Source organism: Pelobates fuscus, chromosome 2, assembly GCF_036172605.1.
Source record: "Pelobates fuscus isolate aPelFus1 chromosome 2, aPelFus1.pri, whole genome shotgun sequence".
Lineage (NCBI taxonomy): Eukaryota > Metazoa > Chordata > Amphibia > Anura > Pelobatidae > Pelobates > Pelobates fuscus.
Genome location: NC_086318.1, coordinates 263,108,602 through 263,133,579, shown reverse-complemented (window position 1 = coordinate 263,133,579; position 24,978 = coordinate 263,108,602). Strand labels below are relative to the sequence as shown.

General features: G+C 38.7%; 1 protein-coding gene across 1 annotated transcript in view; it reads left to right on the top strand.

Moving 5' to 3' along the window:
- The window catches only part of ERO1B (endoplasmic reticulum oxidoreductase 1 beta), a 54,878-nt gene that overhangs the window by 17,613 nt on the left and 12,287 nt on the right, over positions 1-24,978 (top strand). The window contains exons 2-12 of the mRNA XM_063443369.1: positions 1,029-1,148; positions 5,506-5,589; positions 6,978-7,019; positions 9,322-9,404; positions 11,157-11,230; positions 12,519-12,639; positions 12,743-12,789; positions 13,271-13,282; positions 15,301-15,327; positions 17,819-17,911; positions 22,243-22,489. Coding sequence (XP_063299439.1) covers positions 1,029-1,148; positions 5,506-5,589; positions 6,978-7,019; positions 9,322-9,404; positions 11,157-11,230; positions 12,519-12,639; positions 12,743-12,789; positions 13,271-13,282; positions 15,301-15,327; positions 17,819-17,911; positions 22,243-22,489 — 950 coding nt within the window. The remainder of the gene's footprint in view (positions 1-1,028; positions 1,149-5,505; positions 5,590-6,977; positions 7,020-9,321; positions 9,405-11,156; positions 11,231-12,518; positions 12,640-12,742; positions 12,790-13,270; positions 13,283-15,300; positions 15,328-17,818; positions 17,912-22,242; positions 22,490-24,978) is intronic.

Below are 24,978 nucleotides of genomic sequence, written 5' to 3'. Positions count from 1 at the left end.
GCCCCTGTTTGCCTCTGACCTGCCTGCTGACCTCATCAGAAGTGGTGGTTTGAGCCAATCACAATGCTTCCCCATTGGATTGGCTGAGACTATCAAGGAGGCACACCAGGGGCAGAGCCAGCACAAGTTAAACACTGTCATGGCCAATCTGCATCTCCTCCTTGAAATGTATTGAATCAATGCATCTCTATGAGGAAAGCTCAGTATCTGCATGTTGAGGGTTGAGACACTGTATGGCACAATGTGCAGCACTGCCCCAGGAAGCACCTCTAGTAGCCATCTGAGGAGTGACCTGTGGAGTTATCACTAGGCTGTAATGTAAAAACCGCATTTTCTCTGAATGGTGTTAACTGCAAAAAGTCAGAAAGCAATGCTTATACTCACCAGAACAAATACAATAAGCGGTAGTTGTTCTGGTGACTAAAGTGTCCATTTAACTGGGGACCACTGGGTGCCGCATTCCTGGGTGCTCCTAAGCTAAGCCCTGCAGTGCGGGGCTAGCTTATTGGCTAAAAGCTTCAGCTCAAGACAATGATCAAAACTCTGCACTGCTAGGCTTTGTTCAGACATATAATAATAACAAAGTATTTAACCAGGAAAGGTACATTCAGATTACTCTGGTTTTCAAGTATGTCATATAGCTCAGCGCTCAGCAGCCACCAAGTAAGAAGTCAAATTATTCTAAGCCAGTTTGGCTACAGTTTACAGGGCACTTGTGGCACCATAACCACTAGAGCACGCTGATGTGGTTATGGTTCTTGGAGTAATCCTTTAATTTGGAAAATAACCATCTTCTTTTAAATTAACTTATTGTTTAGGACTATTCAAAAGAGTTGGATATTGTGTAAATTAGAAAGGGCGTATGAAGTCTGCAATGTAGAATCTATTTGTTAAAAGAATGCAGGCAACAAAATTATGTTTGCAGTTGAAGCTGACTGAAGGAATTTTAATTTGGAAATGTGTACATGTTTGATTTTGGTTGATTTATTTATTAATATGTGATTAAAAAGTTTAACTCTCTTTCACAGCTCACCGGTGTTTTGGATGACTGTTTCTGTGATGTAGAAAGCATAGATGCCTTTAACAACTACAAGATATTTCCAAAGCTACAGAAATTACAAGCACGGGACTACTTTAGATACTACATGGTTAGTGTTGTATGGAGAGAAACGCATATGAGCAGTGTTTTATGTGATGCTTCCACGTGTGAAATAGATTGTAAATAATCATATAATTGCAAATAATAGGTTCATAAAAAATACAAGTTCTAATGTAATCAATATCGATGTTAAAAAGTAGGGATCGACCGATTATCGGTTTTGTCAATATTATCGGTGATATTCCATTTTTTGTAAAAAATAATAATTGTTAAATATCGGCCGATAATCACCGGCAATGCCGATAATGAATGAGTGGGCTGGCGCGTCCATATCTGGCGCCAGATCAAAGTGACCGGCAGGAGGTGGTGCGCACTGCTCTGCTCGGCCACGCTACCAGGAGACTCACCGGGGAGGGGGGCGACACTATGGGACATGGGGTGCGGGTGGTAAGGAACACTATGGGACAGGGGGTGGGGGTGGTATGGAACACTATGGGGGAGGGTGGATGGAAAGGGACACTATGTAAGGGGTTGGTAAGGAACACTAGGGGGAGAGAGGGAGGACATTAAGGACAAGGGAATGGGGTGGGGGGGGGGGGAGCACAAAGAGACAGGTAAGGGGTGGGGAGGAGGTGAGTTCCTACCGCACATATTTACACACTGCATCCACTACCCACACTGCATCCACTTCTCAAACACATACACACACTGCATCCACTACCCACACTGCATCCACTACACAAACACACACACTGCATTTACTAATCAAATACTCTCACTGCATCCACTACACACACACATTAATATTCTTGAAAACATAGAAAAAAAACATCTGACTGGCATGTATCATTTGGTCATCTACCACTTAAAAAATAAATAAAAAATAAAGATTTGCAAAAAAAAAAAAAAGGTAAAAAAAATATCAATATCTGTCGATCCCTACTAAATATCAAACTTTGAAGAAAAAACAAAAATAGATTAATTAAAAAAAGAAAGTAAATCAGATTGAATCAGATAAAATAACTTTTTTTTCTTCATACTATAAAGAACCCTTTCCTCTGCTGTGGTCTAAAGGAATGTCTCTTCTGTCTTACACGCTCTGCACAGAGACTGAGAGCCCTTTTTGGGCTTCCTCCATTATACAAAAAATATCAGAAATATATGTTTTAATAATTGTGCAAAAATGAAGATTATAATATTAAAGCAGGACTCAATATTTCCACTAGCTTTTGTTTAGAACAGTCCCTCTTTTAGTGGCCTGTCCTGATTTTCCAAAAAAAAGGCAGCATAGTGTAAGTCAAGCATGTTAAACTCAAAGTCTAGCACGGGCCAAATAAACAAGATTTAAGTTTGTGGGCAGCAAAAAAAACCCAACAAACTTAAATTTTCATTGAAACTGTCACGGCACACCCCAAGCCCTGCAGACAGCAAGGCGTGGCCGCCCCGTTACGAGACCTGGCTGGGTTTGAACTCACAGCTCCAGCATCCCAGTCAGGTTCTCTGCCGGCTTCAGTGTTTGTTTGCATTCTTCTGCTTTCTGACCCCTTGCCTGGATTAAGCAGTGCTGATCCACCCGCAGCCCTTTTCAGCTGCACCTAATTAGCAGGCTGTAAAAGCCAGCCCTGCCTGAGACCTAGTATCTGGTCATTTTGCCTGTTTGGTGGTTCCTGACGGATCTTTGATTTGCTACTGACTGATTTCCTGGACTCTGACCTCTGCCTGCTTTAGCGACTACGTTACTCCGCTGCCAGCCCTGACTTCTGCTTCTCATCTGACCCTGCCTTTGGATTTCCCCTTAATCTCTACTGCGCTTCTGGATTTTGCCTGCTTCCTGTGCCATCTCCTGCAACTGGACTCCAACTCCTGGTAAACTGTTCCATAAGTCCCCTGGTGACTGTTACAGAAACGTAGGTTTATTTTGAAAAGTACAGTCTAAATCCCATTCTCCCCCTCTACTAAATCCCAGTCATCCCCCCCCCCCCATTTTCTATATTTCAGTCCTCCCCCTATACTAAATCCCACCATCCCCCTCTAGCCAGCAAGCAGACTCCACTCACATTGCCGCTGCCAGTATGCGACTCCGGAGTCTGGCCTCTGGTATACCCCAAATGGCACTGTTCGCACCCGGTGCCAAAGCTGATCCTCCCGCTACTTCTTGAAACCCTGTGAAAGGGGAAGCGCTTCGATGTAACGTCGGAATATGACGTGGTGTTCCATGCCTCCGTGAACCTCCAGGTACTCCACTGTCCAGCTGCAGCCATCGCAACACAGACCGACACACACACACACACACACACATTGATAGACACACACACACACACACATTGATAGACACACACACATACATTTACACATTCTTGCACACACTCACATCATTCCCTGGGGTCCAGTGGAGATCTTCTACCTGGAGATCTCCTTCCTGCTCCTCGCTGCTCCCTAACGCGCACAGTTTAGTGATGCCGGGTGTCGGAATATGACGTCATATTCCGGCACCCTGCATCACTACAGATGGCGCGCGCGAGGGAGCAGTGAGGAGCAGGAAGACTAAGCTCCCTCGCTGCCACCAGTGTCCTGCTTTCTCCCCGGGCAGGTAAATTTTAGCAGAGTAGGCACCTGCAATGTGGAGAAAGCAGGTGCCTACTCTGCTTTAACACCAAGCATGTACTCATGGCTCGCCGGGCCACAAAGATGTCCATTGTGGACCGCATGTGGGCAGTTTGACATGCTTTGTGTAAGTGATTGCACAGCTTTGCACTGTAAGAGACACACTAGAATCATCCAGCAGCGCTCTCTGCATGGTCTTGGCTGGCCAGAAAACCTTTCAGTTACAGCTGTTCTACACTCATTCAATATGGTGACACTTGTTGCATCACTGGCATTGCCCTTCAAGGTGCACCACCCATCCCGATCTCATACCACCCAATGTTGCAATGTATACTAGTATGATTGGCTCATCCCTAAGGAGTGTGTTGTAGATTCCCCCACAGCACTTAGTGCTGTATAAAGGCAGCAACTTACTGTAACAGTGGCTACACAGTTGATAACTGTGACTGCCTTGAGGAGAGGGAGTTAAACCAGGGGATGTATATACAAGTGGCAGTTTAAAGCTCTGCAGAGTGTACAAATCCTGTCAATCAACTACCAGCAATCAATTGACACAGGCACCATTTGGGGAGTGCTTTGAAGCAGACATGCCGCCAAGGCAGACTGATGGTTTTGTAGAGGAGAAAGATCTCAAGTAAGTTATTTGCTCCTCCTCATACAGATATGCAGGGACATTTCAAATTGATCAGAATTATTTATAATAAAATTATTAATTTGTCCCCTGTGATTGTGATTAACTGTGATTAACCTTTTAAAATTAGGTACTACTACATGATTTTTTGTTTTCATTGTGCTATACTTGTAAATGTATAGGTTAAGTTATTTCAATTATATTTTATTTCACAATTCCCAGGCCTTTGTAACAAAGAGTACAAATATAAAGTCCCTAGACAGCTGTACAAGGCATCCTGCAACTCCTAGCATGCACCTATATGCCAAAAATTGTCAGCGGTTACACAAGTAATTTAGGTGTACTACAGCTTAGTACTAATGTTTGTCCCTGATTATTGTGTGAAATGTTTTTTCCTTAAAGTGAAGCTTTCATGACAATTTCACTTTAATCCATAACATCTCTGTATGCAATAGCCTATATAAAATATATATTTTGTTGTTTAAAGAGATCTTAAATGCTTGCCTACCCTGTTTCCAAAACTGCTATTGCCATGATGCAGGATGTATGGATATTACTACACCTAACATTAGGTTGACGAAACGCTTTATGTGTGAAGAGTATGTACTCTTTTTGTTTCATTTTGTAAAAAGTGCAGATGTCAATAGAAATCTACACTTTTATGAATTACCTGGTTAAACTCCCTCAGCTTTCAAGTTAAAAACAAGTTATGATGCTTCCTGGTTTGGTTCGCTCAGTTGTGGCCACTTTACCAGAAGTGACTGAGAATCAGCGGCTTTGACCCGATTTCTGCATGCGCAGTACATTTATGATCCCTCGACCATCTCTCTGGCCCCTATTCACAATATAGTAATATAACATACCCAAGTTGGTTCTTCTCACCTTATTTACTGTTTCTGGCTGGCTGTTGCAGCTGGCTGGCAGGCCTCTTTCTTCACCAGCCCCTTTGTGCGCCTCTTTTTTCCATTCCCCTCTGTATATCTCCTTTTCCTCTTCCCTTCTGTGTGTCTTTATGTCCCCCCTTCGTTACTCTGTGTGTCTCTTTGTGCACCCGCTTCGATTGGTGCAAGTATGCTCAAGTAACTTAATCAATTCTGTTAGCACACTCAATTATTCATATTTACTCATGTTTTAACCATATATAACCAATATGCATTTCTTTATTTTTCAGGCGAACTTGAAGAGGCCTTGTCCCTTTTGGGCAGATGATGGGCATTGTTCCATTAAAGATTGTCATGTGGAGCCATGTCCTGAGGTATTGTAATATGAAGAATTCATGTATTTCAAAATATTGATAACCATTTAAATTTTCCCCAGAAAGATGGTGCAAAGACAAATATTTTACAACAACGTAAAGTCATTGTTGATAACACATTTTGTAGTATTTTTTAAGTTTATGTAAAACTTAGTTATATTTGAGTCATCTCATTTTTAAGATATACTTAGTAGTTGTCAAACTTTAGCAAATGCATGGTGTTTTTTTTTTTTTGTTCTACCATTTTGTTTTTAATTGCTTTGATTAGATACTGCACTGCAGGTTTACAGTCCTGTTGTGTTGCAAGCTAAATTGTGTTTTAAGATTATTTTTCATACTTGATGTCTGTGATTGTTTTATGTTAATTAATGCCAGGTGCTTTAATAAAAGCAATTGCTCAATTCCTTGATTACAAAAGAATTCACGAGTACACAACAGAAATTTAGCAATGGAAGCTAGACAAAAAACTGAAAGGAGCCACAGACAATACCCGATACTTAAAAAACCATGAGAACATGCTGCCATAATGTGGTTTCCAGACCAAGATTTATAATTATATGCTGTAAATAATTGTAAGTCTTCCAAATATTGTAGTTTCAAGAGTCAGTTTTCTATTATTTTTAAAATAGTTTACCATGAAGCATACATTGAAATATCCTTCTTAAGTGTGTTTTGAAGAGTGCATGTAAATATTGTATTTAATTATACGGTATATGTCTTCTATTATACATATTGCTTGGCTCTTCTCCTTATTGGGTTGTGGAATTGCAAGTAAGGAAGAGGACATAGGGTTGGAGGAAGCAGCAGTTAGTACACTTGGCATCGGGTATTGTTAAAATGTTTACCACAGACCTTATTATCCTAACAATAATGGTGAAGATTATATCTGATTTCCAGTTAGTCAGTTTAATTTTTTCATATCACATGAATAGGTCACGTAATTACATGGAGAACAAAGTGCCTTAACAGAGTATAGGTGTGATTTGATTTTCCACAATCCCTTTGTAAATAAATGAGTCCTGAACCTTTAGACTGACAGGGGCATGGTCAGACCGCATTTGTGGCCCCTTAGGAGATGTTGGCACGTATGTCAGACCTGATGCTTATATAAGGTGTCCAGGTTTGAATATGTGTAATGGGCTGTAGATTACAAAGAATAATCAGCCCAAAGTGTAAAGCTTCTGTGATATGTCGTTACATTTAGACAATTGCCCAGCAAATTAAGAATGCTAACATGAAGTTTTAAGAAGTTTTTCATGCTGTTTGTGACACAGATGTCCACTATGTTTTTTGTAAAATGTATTTGCCTGACTAGTATTAGTTCGTTTTTAAAGCATAAGAAATCTGTATAATTCACATTAGTATTGTTTTTGGTTTTTTTTCTCAAGAGCAAAATTCCAGTTGGGATCAAATCTGGGAATTATAACAAAGTAAGTGTTTGGGTTTTATTTTGGGTGTTTGAGTGTTTGAGTGTTTTTTTTTTTATTTTTTTTTAAACTTTCTATCTAGACTGTGTTAAGATATGTCCTATTTATGATGTCAGTCCCTTTTCTTTTATTTTAAACGTTTTTTTATTTATATAGGTCAGGGGTCCTCAAACTCCGGCCCCCCAGATGTTGCTTAACTACAACTCCCATGGTTCTTTGAATTACATAGATAGCCAGAGAATCATGGGAGTTGTAGTTCAGCAACATCTGGGGGGCCGGAGTTTGAGGACCCCTGATCTAGGTAAATAGTAGTTATATACATAATCAGCAGTGAAAACACAGACGCCTGAGCTTTTTTGCCCATTCTGTAGCAGTCAGGAGGCTGGGCAATTTTTCTCCACTGTGAAATCTTGCCCCACTGTCAAGTGCTGCTGATCGGTGGCAAGCACCTCATAGGTGTCTTGTCAATGGTGATTCTCTCTCCTCCATGAGACTCTTATTGAGGTTCAGTGGTGATTGGGATCAGCTTCTGGCAACTAAATGAGTTGAAGTTATTTTCCCTGGGGGAACTTCAACACTGCCCTGTGCCTTGCAGCTAATAGGAGCTCTAAGAGGGGGGTCCCGCTCTCCTACCTTTATGGGAAGTCATGTTAAATTATCACAAAGTATTGTGCTTCTTCGATTTAATTGATGCCTGGAGAACCTGATAACCCAGAACAATAGACTTCGCTTTTTATTCTGATCCACGCGGTTCATATAAAGAATAGAGTGATTTCTAACTAATCAAAAGATTTTACTCCTGCTTGAAAAGATTGGAATTAAAGAAAAACTCTAGAAATGAAACATGTATTCCTAAAGTTGTTATAGCTATTAACATTATTTGGCCTCCTTTAATTAACCAAGGTAAAACGTTTTCTGTAAATTATTTCCCCCAGTGCATTGGTCTCACTACTAGAGTATTCCCACCATTGCTGGCTGAGATACTAATGATCTCGGTCAATCCAGTGGTTCCAGCTCAGGATGCATTGGGAGACTATGCTCCTCACATCTGAAAGCAATACAATAGGATCATCCTTATTGCTCTTAGGGCCGTAGGAATTTCACTCGTTGCAGCAGGATGTAGCCAAGACAAATTATACCCACCTTTATGGACTGGCAGGTTATCATTTTTACATGTGTATTTTTTGTGTTGGTTCTAAAAATGCTAGAGCTGTATTTTATCACCTGTTTTGCACTGGATTGCATACATAATTAATAAAATAAAATAAAATACAGAATCAATACACTGTGACAACAGTTTCAGATCAATTAATCACAGTTACCCAAGCACCATATACCCACTGGGCTTCTGATTCCCTGTCGTCCTGTATGCATAATGTTACCTAATTCTCTGAGGTCTGTATCCAAAAAGGATGTACTTTCCCCTCAGCGAAATAACCAAAATAGATCCTCCCTCCGCAGTTCTCAAGCGATCTTCCATTTATCCACTGGTTGTGGCCTCCCCCTTCTTCCTGAAAGCTCGTTCATGCTATTGCCACTCTCTACCCTATTATCTTGCTTTAATTTGCGCTCATTGAGTACCCTGCCTTTCTTGCTTGCTTTGTACCCTTCTTATGCATTTTCCTTCTTATGACTTGTGCTTTTCACCCTTCTGAAGCTTTTTCTTCCTTTTTGCTTTTCCAGTCTTATTATGCGATTATAAGGCCACTCCTCTGCTTTTGTGCCCCACTTATAAGTGAGGAATAGATTATTTAACTTTTTTTGCCACAGCTGGTTGTTTGCATGGTGGTGTACCTTAATATAATTCATCTTTAAGGTGGCAGCTGACCAAGGTATATCTATCTATATTTCTTACCATAGAACCATTAGCTGGTAACCAGGAAATAAATACAGCTGTGGCAAATCCTACCAGCACCAGGAATCATTGAAAATGGAAAAAACTCCTAAGAAGTGAATGTAATTGAGAATATAATATAAAATATATGAAATTTTACTGATAATCCAATAGCTAGAACTCACAAATGAAAGGTCTAACAAAGCTTTTTTTGTACCAAAGATTTTTTTCATATTGTTCTTATTTTATTAATGGCACCCATTAATATACAGGTTATTGTGTAGTGTGATATTCAATTTACTTATATTTTGTTTAAAAATAAATGCTTTATCTTTTATATTGTACATATGCTAATAAAGTAGAGACAATAGCAGTGCCTGCAAAATTTGGGAGGCAGTGCTAAAATTCGTAATGACAGAATCATGGGTGCAATATTTTATCATTTCTAAAAAATTTTTTTTTTTTTTTCAGTATTCATCAGCAGCAAATTCCGAGGAACATCTAGAAGCCTGTGAGCAAGCAAATGAACTTGGAGCAGTGAACAGTACATTAAGGCATGTTTTATTTATTATTCAATTCAAGGGTTATTTCATGTTTTGTTTTTTTAAAAATATCCCATAGTCACCATATTTTTTTTTATAAATTCTTTATAAATTCTATCTATAGAAAGCTAGATACAACAAGTGGAGTGCTCCTAAATAGCAAAACCTTCAAGATAAATAATCTTTAGGAATCATAATTACCCACCCCACCGCCACCCTTTTACGTTAACATGCTTTAAAACATGACTGTTTACGTAAAGAAGCAATTGATCAGAAAAGGGATTCCTCTCAAAAGTTGCTTAACATAGATTCTGCAGATGGAAGTAGATTAGCAAAAAGGAACACTGTTGGCATGTTAGATTGATGATTGCCTAATAGCAGCTGATGGCTTTAGTGGTCACCACCTTCTCCTGTTAATGTAGTGCTAGAGCCAGTGTCATTTTCTATAAGAATAGGAAAGCCTCATAACAAGTGAGCCTTTTAAGTTGGTAACGTTAAACTATTATTCTCTGCCACTCCCCCCACCCATCTGTCACAGGTTTGTTCCTTCTGCAGACACTATTGTTCTATGGTAATATGTGCCAGCAGTAATGGATGGAGCGTTAATTGGGAGGGTGGGAGGGGGTCTTTTTGGCTCAAGGAGATTGCTTTTCATTAACCTGGAGCTCAGATTTATTCATCTGGCCCCCAGGTTTGTCTTATCCTGTGGCAGTTCTTGTAAATTAATTATTTCTATACAAGAAAAAAAAAAATACTCTTTCTCTCTCAATCCTTTAGTTGTGAATCTTTATCTTTAGTGTGGACACTAAATGTGTGTGTCCACTTAAGGGCAGGGCATTAATCACTTCATATTTTGTATAAAACAAAAAAGACTCCTACCCCTTAAGGAGTGACTGAGTGCAGTGTCACCTTCAGAGGTTAAGTAGTTCCCCTCTCCAGCCTATGTCCCCTCCAGGAAGGTTTGCTTGGTGGCTGGTGAGATGGCATCATCTGACCGAAGCTCTATAGACTGTCTCTTAACCTTTGTTGTTGCCATCTTTTGCTACTTATGTGAATTTAATATAGTATAGTGTGCAACCATAAAAATATTCCTTACCTGGCTCAATCTACATAAACGTATTCTCAAATTAAAGGGACACTCTAAGCAACAAATCTATGCTAGCTCAACAAAGTGGTTTTGCTTTATAGATCATAGCCCTAGCCACACTTCCCCTGCCTGTGACTTACACACTCTCCCTACATACTTCTTGTAAAGAAAATATAATCAAAATGTTTTCTTTATTGCACAGTGTGTTTAAATTTAGGATTTCTTATCCTATGCTCCAATAATAACTTGCTAGAGCCAGTAGGGGCCTTGTTCAATTAGCACAGCAGGAGATAAAAAATAAATTCTCAGGTTAACACACTGCTGCAAGGTCTGATAGAAAATGAATCAATTTATTTTTTTATTTTCAGGTTGACTGCACCTGTTAAAACTGCATAAACAGAAGAAAATGAGTTTTAACGGCTAAGTGGCAGTGAAATGACCAGTGAGACTGCAGGAGCATGATATATATACTAAAATTGCATAATTAAGCAAAATCTGTTTTGGTACATTGAGTGTCCCTTTAATTTCACCACATTAATTTGATGGTTGCTTATTTTGTTGATATCACAGTAGAGAGGACTTGCCTTTTTAGTGTAATTTTTCACATACTGTTCTCAATGGTACCACACTTATTGCTGATTCAATATAGTTAATATATGTTTATCTTCTCTCATCAGCAACCAAAGTAAAGAAGCCTTCATTGCTTGGGCGAGATATGATGATGCACAAGATCATTTCTGTGAGCTTGATGGTAAGTAACTTTTTACGTTATTTAAAATTGTATATTTATTAATAATGATCTAAAATTTATTTTTCACAGATTTTTCATTGTTTACCTGCACCTACATATAATGCATTCATTATCCTTTTTTTTTTTTTTCATGGGGGAAAAAAATCTCTCTTAAGAAACCATTTAATCACTTACCCGATTTTTGTGCTGATGTCCCTCGGCACTGGGTCGCACTCCCCCTTCTCAGACATCATCTTATGGGGGGTACCTAATGCGCATGATCAGTGAGTGCAACACGCGCATTAGGCTTCACCATAGGAAAGCATTGCTCTGACACTGGATGTCCTTATGACGTCCAGTGTCCTTATGACGTCCTTATGACGTTTCACGGAGTCAAACTATGTGAAGCATAGCATGGTTAACTAGTAGACAGCCACTAGAGGCAGTTTTAGTATTACATTGGAGGAGTAAGGGGGATAGGAACACTGAACCCATATGACTTTATTGAGATTAAGTGGCCTGAGTGCCTATAGTGTTCCTTGAAGAGGAAATACCTTAATGTGAACTATTACTTTTAATTTGCATTCCAGTGTATTTCATAGCATTTAAATTGAAGGGGGGGGGGGTTTAAAAACAAATATGAATTTGAACTGGTGTCAGACAACATAAAATTTGTGCAGATTTGAACTCTTTAAGTGTCATTCAACATTATTTAAAAACAAACCAACGCTGTATCAAAGCATGGATGTTAAAGGAACACTTTAGACACAAGGTCTTTGATTCAATAAGCTTTCCAAATGAATTATCTACAAACATTCTCAAAGACTTTAATGGTAACTTCTGCAGATAAATCATTTGGGAACAATTTAATAGTAATAGTATTGAGGCATTTGGAAAGCTTAATAAATCAAGGCCAAATTTTGCACTAATGCATCTGAACGAAAGCCTTGCAAATATTTCCGGCTTGACAATAGATGCATGCTTTCTGCAAAATGACTCAAGCCTCTATGTCTCTAACTTACGACCGGACATGAGTTTTTTAAAAAATTAACAGGAAGCCAAATGCTCGGTCGGTATTTCCTCCTACATATAAATGAAAGCTGCATGTAAACAGTATGTTTTAAAAAAAAAAGAAAAAAGCAAACTATCCTGTAGCTTTTTTTACACCGTTTTAAATGATAGTTTGATTAATATTTGCGCACAAGGTACGCTATGGTTGTTTGAATTTTTACTGCAACATTGTAGCCAATGCTTATTAAACAAATCTATCACTTAAGCTTATGCTTTCTTTCCACTTTTCTTTTATTAGATGAGCGATCTCCTGATGCACAATATGTGGACCTGTTGTTGAATCCTGAAAGATATACGGGATACAAGGGGCCCTCAGCCTGGAGAGTATGGAACAGCATCTATGAAGAAAACTGCTTCAAGTAATAAAGGGGATGGAATGTTTGATTCTGTAAATTGAGCAGTGAAGAAAATAGCTTTATCATTTTTAAATTTATTTTGTCTTTTTTTTTTTTTTTTACTCAGGCCTCGCTCTGTCTATCGACCTTTAAATCCACTTGGACCAAATATAGGTATGGTCAAAGCATATTTTCTGTCCCACCTCTTTTCAGGGTTCAACGTCTACATTCAAGTGTCCGCTATCAGCTATCAATATTGCTTGAAGGTTTTCTTACAAGGTTATTCACTAAAGTGGGAATTCAAAGTGAATTTCAAATTGAAGGCTAGAGTAGCTGAACCGAAAGCACACCTGACTTAGAGAATGTATTCAGCTTGGCTATTTTGGCTTTAAATTTGAAACTCACTTTGAATTCATCATCAAGTCTCACTTTTTCCAGAGAACCTGGTTAGCAGGTTATGTTGATAGGAAAGTTCTCATTGGCTTACATTCATCACACATTAACAAACTTGTCTGTATCAGCCACTGGATGAACAGTTCTAATTTTGTAGATTTGTTTTCGTTAATGTTACTAATTCTATATCTTAATTTAAAATCTGTTAATTTCATTGAGATTGCAAATTATAGCTTCCGTTTTTTTTTCTGTTTTATTCTAGGTGGAGAAAGTGGTATGTACAAATTTTGTCTTTTTTGATTGATAACTTTTTCTAGATATATTCTCTGATATATTCTTTGAGCTAAGTAGTGATTGTATTTATGTGTTCTCATTTAATAGTTTTTTACACTTCAGCCACAGCTACCTGTAAGCATTCTTATTTGTGGGCCAGTCATAATTATGTTACAGTTTTTAGAATTCCACAATTAATTTACATATAACTTACATAGTTATATAGGCTGAAAAGAAGCATGGTCAAGTTCCGCCTGTCTCATGTCTGTTTTTGCTGTTGGTATTGTTAGCTGTGTTTTTTAAATCTACAAAATAACCAGCAAACGACCCTTGCGGTGCTGGAATAAATGTGCGTTTTAACCCTTTCTAATGAGTTTTTAAAAACCAGCCTCACACTTCGATGCTATCCCTAGGATTAACATAACTGTTAAACACAGTGGCTGCTTAGTGGAGTGGTTATTGTGAGAGACCATATCATACTAATGGCATGCCTTAATTGACAGGTAAGGTAAATAGGGCCAGAGATTTGTGGTAAAAAAAAAGGATAGTTTTATTTTGCAGCATATGTTAGGATGCCAGTTGATGCTGTTATTTTATTAGGCATTGTCCCTGAAATGCAAAGTAAGGGGCACGTCTTTAATTTGGTATTATAGCTGAATTCAGTTAGGGAGCTTAATGTAGTTTGATGCACCAGACTTGATCAAATTCACAGTAAGAATTTTGCACAATCATTTGAGACATGGACTTGAGAAACATATCCATCAAATTGAGAACTTGTCTATAATTCTCCCAAATGAGTTGAGGTGGAGATAATATATGCAGTTTATGGTGCAAAATACCAATCTTAAGTATTTACAGTAGAAGAACAGATCAGGTCTGGGAAATGTACCATTAAAATAGGTAAACTAACCCTCATGAAAAGTCTCCAATAATCCCATGTGAAATAACAGGTTGTCTCTACTGTTGCAATTGATAAGCTATGGTAGGGATGGCTTTCATTTAGAGTCAGCTACGTTGCCCTAAAGGTGACACGGACTCAGTATTTAAGATATTAAAATTGCAAGTCTGAACTCTGAAATTGACAGGTGTGTAATTACAAGTTTTTCATGGTACAATTCAGGAGTATGGTTTAACCTTATTGCAGGTGCAATTCTGGAAATACGGTTTACTTATAGTTATATTTCATGCAGTAAAAGCATAAGAGAGAAGTAGTTATGAGTAGGGGGGAATCATCATGAGTGGGGAGGTGGAAGAAAACTTGGGAGAGAAGAAGGATGAAGAGAACAGCGAGAGAGCAGGAGGAAGACCGGAGAGGATAGTCGTGGCATTTCAGTGTAAAATGGGGTAGCGGGTCACTCTAATAGACCAAGTAAGAAATATCACTACAATGCATGGATGGGTACTGGATCTTGTTAATCTTTTGTGCTTCTATGAATCCGTGAGTAAAGAATGGCAAAATAAGCATAGTAGTAAATAGTATGGAACAAATCAAAAATTGGCCAACTGTGCAGAATATTTATCATCAGAGAGGGAAGAAAATTCACTAAAGTGAAACATGCGAATTAAAACGGTTTATCCAATTAGATCAAGTGTGACTAATAGGGAGGCTGTTGTACAAACATGAATCAGAAACTTAAATACTAATGTAAATATAGGTGAGGTAACATTTCATGGTAAATCTCAAGGAATTATCCTACCTAGTCTTAAAGGACAGCTGTCCCATCCAAACAATTTTTTTTTTTTTTTTTAAATAATCCTTTCAGCAAGTTTTTAAAAATATTTTTAAATGAAGTATATGTAAAAGAATTTAAAGAGAAACGGAGCCCTAACTTTTAGTATATAACAGGATGCTTCAGCCATATTCTGGCACTTTGGATCTAAGAAACGGGCTAGTGGTTTAAAAAAAGAAAAAGTTAATGTAGCATGTTATAATTTTCTGATTTTCATTTTGATTTAGGTATATTTCTAGGTGACACAGTTGTGGTATGTGGTGTTCATGTACTGTTTTGTATTTTCTAGGAGAGTCCTTCTACGAGTGGCTTGAAGGTACTGTTTTCTTTTGTTTGTTTTTTTAGGGCTGAAAAATAGAATTGTGGTCAATTGGGAGAAGGTTGCATCTTAATTGTTTTATCACTCTCATTAATATACTATGGCTAATACTTGTGTTTTATGAGAGGCCTGTGGTATTTTTTTTGATAATTTTATTGACAGGAAGTTATAAGTAGTAAAATGTTTGCAAAATATAAAATAAATGGAACACATAATATTTTCAGTTATACAATATTTAAAAGAACACTCTAAGCACCAAAACAACTTTAACGTAATTAAGCAGTTTTGATGGATAGATCATGCCCCTGCCGTCTCACTACTCTGTGTTGTGCAATTTAGGACTGAAATCACCTTTGTTTCAATATCTGCAGTTTTAGCCACACTTCCCCTAGCTATGACTGACAGTCTACATTAAAACATGATTATATTTTTCCATCAGATGTTAACTAGCTTTAGAAGTTTCTATCTCTGCTCTGTAAATTCAACTTTAACCATTCACAGGAGGCTGTTCCAGCCTCTAGCAGGTTGTTAATAGAATGAGAAGAGACTTCTAAATTAAACAATTTGTGAAAAAAGGGAAGCTAAAAACCTTTCTGTGTGAGTGACAGCAAGCAAAGAGTGGCTAGGACTGCATAAACAAAGTGTTTTAACTCCTAAATGGCAGAGAGTTGAGCAGTGAACCTGCAGCATAATAAAATAAGTTAGACAAACATACTTGTATTTGTAAAATTCACCATGTGTGTCCCTTCCTCGCTGTACTTTTTCTCCAGGTTGTCAGCAGCTAAGCTTACACTGCTCTGACTGAATCAGTAGTAACTGAGAGACAATGTTAAGTCCAGACAATGTGAAAAGGATAGCATGGCTATGTTTATTTTTTATTGTTTTTGTGTGTGTGTTTTTAAAACTAAATAGAATTAAGCAATGACAAAATAGTGTCATAAATACAATCATGTACTCCTGACATTTAAATTCTTAAGTGGCTATTTAGGTCACCGGCCCCCTTCCCATTCTTAATGATCTTAGCCAGTGCAATGTTTTCCCAAAGGAAAGCATGGGAAGGCTTTTGTACATGTGCATCAAAATACCACGCTGCACCAATAAGCATCTCTTCATAGAGATGCATTAAATCATGCATAGCGTGGAGACAGAGAATGTGTCTGTGCTGCACTGGACTAGGAAGCACCTAAGTGATTGCCACTAGAGGTGTTACTACTTAACAATGTAAACACTATCTTTTCTCTGTGCTAAGCCTGCATGAACATGATCTAGAACCCAGAACCACTACATTAATCTGTAGTGGTTTTGGTGACTCTAGTGTCCCTTTAAATTGGCAGATGAGCATGTTATGAAATTAGTCAATTCCTGAAATAGATACATCTCTAGCCCAGATCACCATTAATGTATTAAACCTGCTCAAAACTATTGAGGCAATGCAACACTTCGTCAGAATTATTTGATGCTAAATGCAGACAATATGCTTGTGTTAATAAGCAGTGATGACATAACTTTATAACATCAGTTATGTTGGTTTCTAATAGTGAAAACAATGAGGTACATATCATCTAGTAAAAAACTTTTTAAAGCAGTTTACTAATTGTATCACTATGGCTTGTGCTGCACCTGCCAGATCGGAATTCTATATTGTATACTACTGAAAGCTACACACAAAACCGCGTTATACATTTTTGCACTTGGAGACACATAGTTCACGTCGCTTTCTTTAGTGATACTTCTGGATAGATTCTTGCAAAGGTCCATGAATATATTTTTATATAAAGAGTAGAAGTATATACTGATGGAAGGGGGGCCTACATTGTACTGTAATTATCACACCGCAAGCATCACTTCATGGTAACCTTTTTTCCCCCCCTCAGTTGCCTTCTGCGTGTTACACTAGTGGAGCCACATTACATATCTAGCTTCACCTACCACCACATTAAGAGGTACAGGGAGGATCATATATCATTTCAATAAACCAAATATATATATTTTTTTATTGATCACATTTTTTCAGCCTGCAAATAAATGAAGATCTATATGATTTATTTTTTTCTTCATCTTAAGAAGCAATCAAGTTTGTTTGACACTATCTCTCATAAACGATGATGACATAAACAGCTAATATAAAACGCTTACCTTTTTTGTTTTGTTTAATTTAAAAAACGCTCATTTCAACTGCCAGGCTGTGATTTTGTTTCTTTTAACTTCACATCATTAACTCTCTTCTGCTTTGGGTATGTGGGCTCTTTACTATATTGGCCAGGATAAACTTGCCATAATTGTTTTGGGTACTGTTTGTTTATACACTATTAATGATTAGATTTGTGTTTTCTCTATCTATATTTATAAACCATGCACCAAAATCAGTCTTCATATTTGTATTAATTTAAGAATCAAATGTTTTCAGGTTTTGTTGCATTCTCATTTGCATTTCTTTCATAATGATTATCAGACTATTGTATATGATGTTAGTCATTTTTTTCAACAGGTCTGTGTTTAGAGAAGAGAGTATTTTACCGTCTTATATCAGGACTCCACGCCAGCATAAATTTGCATCTCTCCGCGAAATATCTTCTTGAGGGTAAAATTATCTTTATATGTGAATATTGTTATTCTTTTCTGACCTACATTTTAAGCCAATTTGATCCTTGGTATGATTATTATTTTTTTTGTTTGTCAATCAATTTTTATTGTGGTGCAAGCAAATTACACCAAACATGAAGTGACTACACAACGTAAAACACAAACATTAAATATGAAAACATATAAGTGTGCAAGAAAAGCTAAAAATGTTTTAAAGTATAGTTAAAGTTCCACAGTGCAACGCCAAATGGGAGATTACGACCTAATTTTTGTTAAAAGGTAAACACGAGAAAACTGTGCCGCTATACAGACATTAATACACCATATACCAAGCAATAGACCTGAAGCTAGAATTACAATCTGTCATATGTAAATCAGGCACAGAGAGGTAAATCAGTTAGACTTTAAACTAGTTACGGACAAACGTAAATGAGGAGTAATATAGCAGAAAGATTAATTCAATGGCATATAGTCATTAGTAGGGACTACTTTGTCTTATGTATTTTTCCCACGCCTGACCAACGGAGGAGCAAAGTGTGCTCCATTTCCTATGATCAGAGCAATTTCCCACAAATCTCACCAGTCCTCCGTGATCTTGCGATGCTACCTGTCAGTATTTCTGAACGTCCTGTCATTTAGACAGGATGCTGGCAAAACTACCGAATTTCGTCCTGACAGAATGAGAAAAGTTTGTTCATTCATGTTAGGTCGACATTCGGTCCTCTTAGGTCGGTTCGAAATTTCATTCAAATGAATAAGATTCCGATCCATGCTGCAGCTGCATCTTGCAGCCGCTTAGTAAATAGCTCCCTAATTCCCACAGTATTAGGGAGCTATCTACCAAAATGCTGAAAGACCTAAATTGGTATTTTAGCCAACTTCATTAATACTAAGTAAAGATTACTTAGTATTAGTGATTAATTGGCCCCATGTGTGGCGGGTGGGTGTCCTAATTGAAAATTTCGGGGGGGGGGGGGGGGGGGGGGAATTGCCCTTGCCCTTGCCCTTGCCCTTGCCCTTGCCCTTGCCCTTGGTGACAGGTGAGGGCTAAATTTAAAAATCCCCCACCCCAAGTCCCCAGATTCCCCCCCCCCCAACCAAAAAAAATTAAATAAGCTCTACCTACCACCCTCACCCTAAAATAGTGAGGGGGAGACAATAAAACTAAATACCTGTAAGTAAATAAATAAGTAAAAATACTACAATTTTTCAGCATCAAAAAAGGCTAAATAAAAAAATGTAAAAACGATACCCGTCGAACTTAGCAAATAAAATAAAAATCAGAGCGTAAAAAAATCCCGACACTGAAAAAGTAATCCATCTTTACCCAGTGAGGACATGGCGCAGACTGAGCTCCGCAGGGCGGGGAAAGGCTTATAAAGAGCTCTCTGATTGGTAGGTTTAAGCCAACCAATCAGAGTGGACTGCCAGGCAAGTCTTTATATTTACCTGTCGCAGCACTCTGGTTGGTTGGCTTGGAATCCAACCAATCATAGTGCTTTGGAATTTTCCCATGCTGTGTAATTTGACTCATAACATTCTGGTTCAGAGTCCTCACCCGTCGCCCCCCCCCCTTTTAATTTAGAGCAGCCACCTGCCGCTCATGGGTCAGGGCCGCGGGGAGGACAGTTGGTCCCCCCCTATTGTCCTTTAGAGCCCCCGGCCGCCGCTCACGGGTGGGGGCCGGAAGGGGAGGACAGTAGGCCCCCCCACCCTCATTGTCCTTTAGGGCCCCTATCCGCCGCTCATGGGTGGGGGCTGGGGGGAGGACAATAGGTTCCCTCCCCCTCATTGTTATTTAGGGCCCCTATCCGCCGCTCATGGGTTGGGGGCGGGGGGAGGACAATAGGTCCACCCTCCCCCCCCCCCTTTTCATTTATATCCACCACCTGCCGCTCATGGATGGGGGTCAATGGGGATACTATAGGGACACTGCTAGTTAATAGATGCCCCACTATGGCAGATGACGTGTCCCACAGGGACTTCATCTACCCACACAAAGATGGCGGTGCCCAGGACCTAGTGGCGAAGCCAGACTCCCAAGAAAGTCCCCCTAAGCGGTGGGCCTCCTGAGAGTGTGCACAGTGCTCTGGTTTAAGTACTGTGGTGGCTTCAGGCCCAGGTTGGGATTTGCCTGCCAAGGCTTCACCTGGTTGTCCAACCAATGTAGTGATCGTGCACTGTCAATCCTCAATTTGAGTCCAGAATTTGGTGAATATGTCATCAAATGCCTCCAGAAAAGTGTAACTTTGCAGCCTGGGTTGCTCAGTTTGCGAGCCTCTATGTGGGCCTAGATTGAGCACCTGCTCAGGTCAGTTAAAGTATAAAAGCGTCATTGGTGGAGTACGAGGCCTTCGATGTGATTATAGTATAGCTGGTCTGACCGAGCATGGCAGATCCGCTGCATCTCTCGCCAAGGACACATACTATGCCACAAGATTCGCCCATAGGACAGGATCTGAAAGAGAAGTTAGATGCCTTTAATGGCAAGTTGCAGAATCGCAGTAGCAGCCTGCGTCTGCTCGGCTTGGATGTTAGGTCCCGCACCCAGATCCCTATTATTTTTAACAGGGATCCAATAATGTGTATGGTATTGATTTGGTGACATTCTCATTGAACAGTTCACCAATTAACAGAAAACAAAGTAAAACACCTTCTTTGATCAAATGATTTATTGCTGCAGAGATATCACTAACTAGTGAGAGCACACCTAAAAAAGCAAAAAGATGGTGTAAAAACAATGAGAATGTAAAAAGCTCAGTTAGCTTTAGGATTAAATTGATTTATTTATTAAGTTGATTTATTTATTATGTTAAATTATCTATCAGTAGTGCAATTATTCCAATTAATAGAGTTTCACTACATTTGTTTACTGCTTAGAGTACCAGTAGTGCGTAAGGAAACCCTTAAATTTCAATGTAGATCTGCCCCTTCTGAATTTACCGTAAAAGAGTAGAGTTTGGACAGTTCTGTGATTTAATATGCAGGAAAATCAATGTCTACAACAGTATAGCAGTCATTAAAGTTTACAGGCTGCAAATGCGTTTGTCTGTTATTTATTTAGAAAATGCTTTTCCACTGTTCCAGCGATGGTGGCAGGTTTTACTTAGCACAGTGGTTCCCAACCCAGTCCTCAAGTACCCCCTAACAGTCCAGGATTTAGGGATTACCCAGTTGTGTTTAAGGTGTTTAAAAAACAAACAAACAAAAAAAAAAACACTTTAGACACAACAGGGTAATCCCCAAATCCTGGACTGGTAGGGGGTACTAGAGGACTGGGTTGGGAACACCTGCCTTAGCAAATGCTTAACATTGATTATATTAAGCTTGTGTTAACGGATTAGCAAGGCAAGCTCACTTTTGATCATCCTGATGAATTGTGCTAGTGCCTCAGTTACTTTCACAGATAATTTAGATATATCACCCGTTAGCTCTCACCTCTCCAATCCTCTAAGCCAACATGTCCGCTTCACAATAATGAAAGAAACTCAGTTGCTATATAGATGGCATCCTTTGATAGTGTCTAATTGAAAGTCCTTATTTATTTGATTTAGTACACCTGTCATCAGAGTATTTTTGTCTATTTTAGCCATCCATTTATTTATTCATTAATAGGGGTGTCCTATATACCTTTGACCATGCTTTATTATTTTCGTTCAGGTTAAGGGTTACTCCAAGCACATTGACCACTTCAGTTGAGGTGGTCTTGGTGCTTGCAGTCTGTATTTACAGCATTCTGCTTTGATACACTGCACATACTGAGGTAACGAGTTCAACCCCTCTCCTGCTAGAGGTGTAATGTAACTTTTTTTTTTTTTTTTTTGTGGCACAGAATGGTTTTTGTGGCACAGAAAGTCAGTCATTGGCTGAGAGCGGTCAGCTAAAGCTGTCAGCCAATGATTTGTGAAGGTTGCTGCTTCCGGCCTCTACAGCTCTGCTAAAGAAGGAAACTTGTCACCTGGCAACCAGGGAGCAGTGAAGCCAGGCAGTGACTAGGATAAGAGGGCAAACTGGTGCTAAAGAGTTTTCCCCATTAACAGGGAACCAGGTCGGAGTCCTCCTCATATCATAACCATTACAGGGGCTTGTAATGGGTGTGATGCATGGAGTAACCCTTGAAGAATGCATTCTTACATGGTTCTGTCAATCCATGTTCCATACTTAGTTGGAGTATGATTATAATAAGTAGCTGACATTTTGTGATAGGTCCATGGCTTCTGACACATTTTGCTTCACAAATGGAATAGCACAAGTATCTTTATATTGTCAATGATCTATGCTTATATTTACAATTGATTATTTAGTAGATGTATTCATATTTTATTTCAGGAACATGGGGTGAACCACGCTGGGGACCGAATCCGAATGAGTTTAAAACACGATTTGACCCAGCAGAAACCAAAGGAGAAGGTCCACGAAGGCTTAAAAATCTATACTTTTTGTATCTGATTGAACTTCGCGCATTGTCCAAGGTTTCATCTTACTTTGAGCGCTCTATTGTTGACCTTTACACTGGAAATATGAAAGAGGATGTAGAGACCAAGAATCTGCTGCTGGACATCTTCAAAGATATGCAGTATGTTTTCTTCAACTGTATAATTTCTTGCTTGCTTAACTGTATGTTTTCAGCAGTCTAAAAACTATTTTGGAGAGTGACGCAAGTTTGCTGCTTTTTTTTTTTTTTTTACAGTAAATTTGAGGCTAAATGACAATGAAGTAGACAAAACGGCAACTATCCATTTTAAAGGAACACTCCCACCCAATGAAAACTTTATCTCAATATAGTTATGGGGCAAGAGTGGCAAGCATCATTTCATTTGGATTAATCCGAAAAATCTATCCCCCAGTGCGAATCAGCACTGCCTTCCTCAGTCCTCCTCCAACTGCCGTACAGGTATATTTGCTTTGGAGCAGGTAATAGGCTGAGAGCGTCATCTTAGCCTATTACTGGCTGCACATTGCAGGTAGAAGTGCATACCATTACTTGCGAGGCTGAGAGCATATCATAGCCTACCCTCCAAGGCAAACCTTCTTGAATGCTTCCATGGCCAGAGGAGGCGGCAGAGAGAAACAGTGCCCAGGGAGTACAACGTTAGGAATAAACCTTTGAAAACATTACTGAAGGTTAGATGGAGCCGAGTGACTCCAGCCCCTATACTAACTTCAGATTAAGTTTAAGTTGTTATGGAGGCTGTTTATTTAATTTGAAAGGAAGTACATCACTAAACTGGAAACCTGGTAGGTAGGGTCCCTTAAAATAATAACCTTTTATTTATGTGCCATGTGCAATAGAGCAGTAGTTATAGAAATAACATTTGGCACAGCACCTACTTTACACAAAAGTACATGATTGATAAATACGAAATAAAAAGGCAAACAAAAAATAAAAAGAGAAAATCTACCACAAGAGAAGTATAGTTCCTTTTTATTTATGCTTCTTTCATTATAAGGGACACAAGTAATAATGCAGTTGGCTTCTCTGCTGTTTCTTGGCTGAGCTTGCATTTTTGTATTATATTGTTGGTTGATGCACAAGAGTGCTACCCATAGCAATTGAGAAAGCAACTGGTCTTGTGCAATACTTAACAAAAGTTTGTCCATTTATGAACATTGCTGGGAAAAAGGGATACAAGACCATGAATGTTTAACACAAGTTAAAAATGGCTGGTAATTTCCAAGAACAGACCGACCATGTTTGCTGAAAGTACAGTAACTTTCTAGTATCAGATGGACAGATACATGAAATTTCAACTGGGTTGATTGATGGAAAGAGTATGAGCCCCAAAATAGGTAGATCCCCAGATGTTTCCAAACTGATGTTTTGTCATTCTAAAGGCTATCAAGGCAATCACGGGAGTTGTAGTTATGCAGCAAGGATCTCAAACTTTGGTTCCCAAGATGTTTATCACACAACTTCCGGAATTCTTTGAATGCAATAGATGGCCTGAGTATCATTGGAGTTGTAGTTCTGAGGAGCTGGAGTTTGAGATATCCGTTCTACCGCATCTGGGGATCCATCTTTTGGCAACCCTGGATTCAGAAAAACAAACATCACATTAGCCACAGTCAGCTGTGTATCATATTAAATGTATTGCTATGGCTTAGACTTAGGTCACTACCTCTAGAACCTGTCTATATGTTTTTATTGATGACTGTTGCCAGCAGGATGATAATGTAAAGAATCATTATTTGGGCCAGCTAAGTGCCTCTACGTTAATTGGAATGCACTTACAGACCATTTTATTTAAAGGGACACTCCACTGCCCAAATACAAAAACACACTGTTTAGTAGATATAACCCAATGAAAACATTCATGCATTTATCTATATAATTTTTCATTTGGGTATATTTAAAAACAGCAGCTGCAGATCTATTGTATGTAGCTTTTGTGAGCCCTCCTCTTCTAGCCCGTTTCAGACTTTCCAATGCAGCTCATTGAGAAGTATTTGCAAGGGAGGTGCTCTGGGCAATTGCTACCTCCACTGAGCTAACCAAACCAGGAAGTAACAGGACCGTGTGAAAGGCAGGAGAATGTAACAAGGTTTTTATAAAAATGCGAATATCTATTCAAATATGAACTTTTTGCAAAACATAGAGGACACAAGATGAGGTGCTTTAGGTGTTTAAAGTGTCGTTTTAAGCTGTAATATACTTAACTGGCCAAGTCACACAAATAGAAACTGTTGATGTTTGCCTGAGCATGATCCAACGCACAATGAAGTCTTGCAACTTACATTTCAGGTATGAACTACAATGCAAATGATTTTCTGTAAAATTCAATTATGATTTATTTATTTTTTTTAAATCCTAATTACCTTTTGTCCTTAGTGGAGAGACAATGTATGAGGTTTTCATGGTGCATTATCTCCTCATTATATGATTTAAAATTTAAGCCAAAACACAATACTATGTCAATATCTAAACTCTTACACTATCTGCACTTTGATGCTGTCCAATAAACCCAGAGCCTGGCACTCACCATCTCTTCTGATAATGTTAAGTTCTCTGGTGTTTGCCTTGATTAAAAAAAAAAAAAAAAAAAGGAAAGAAGGCAATACACTCTC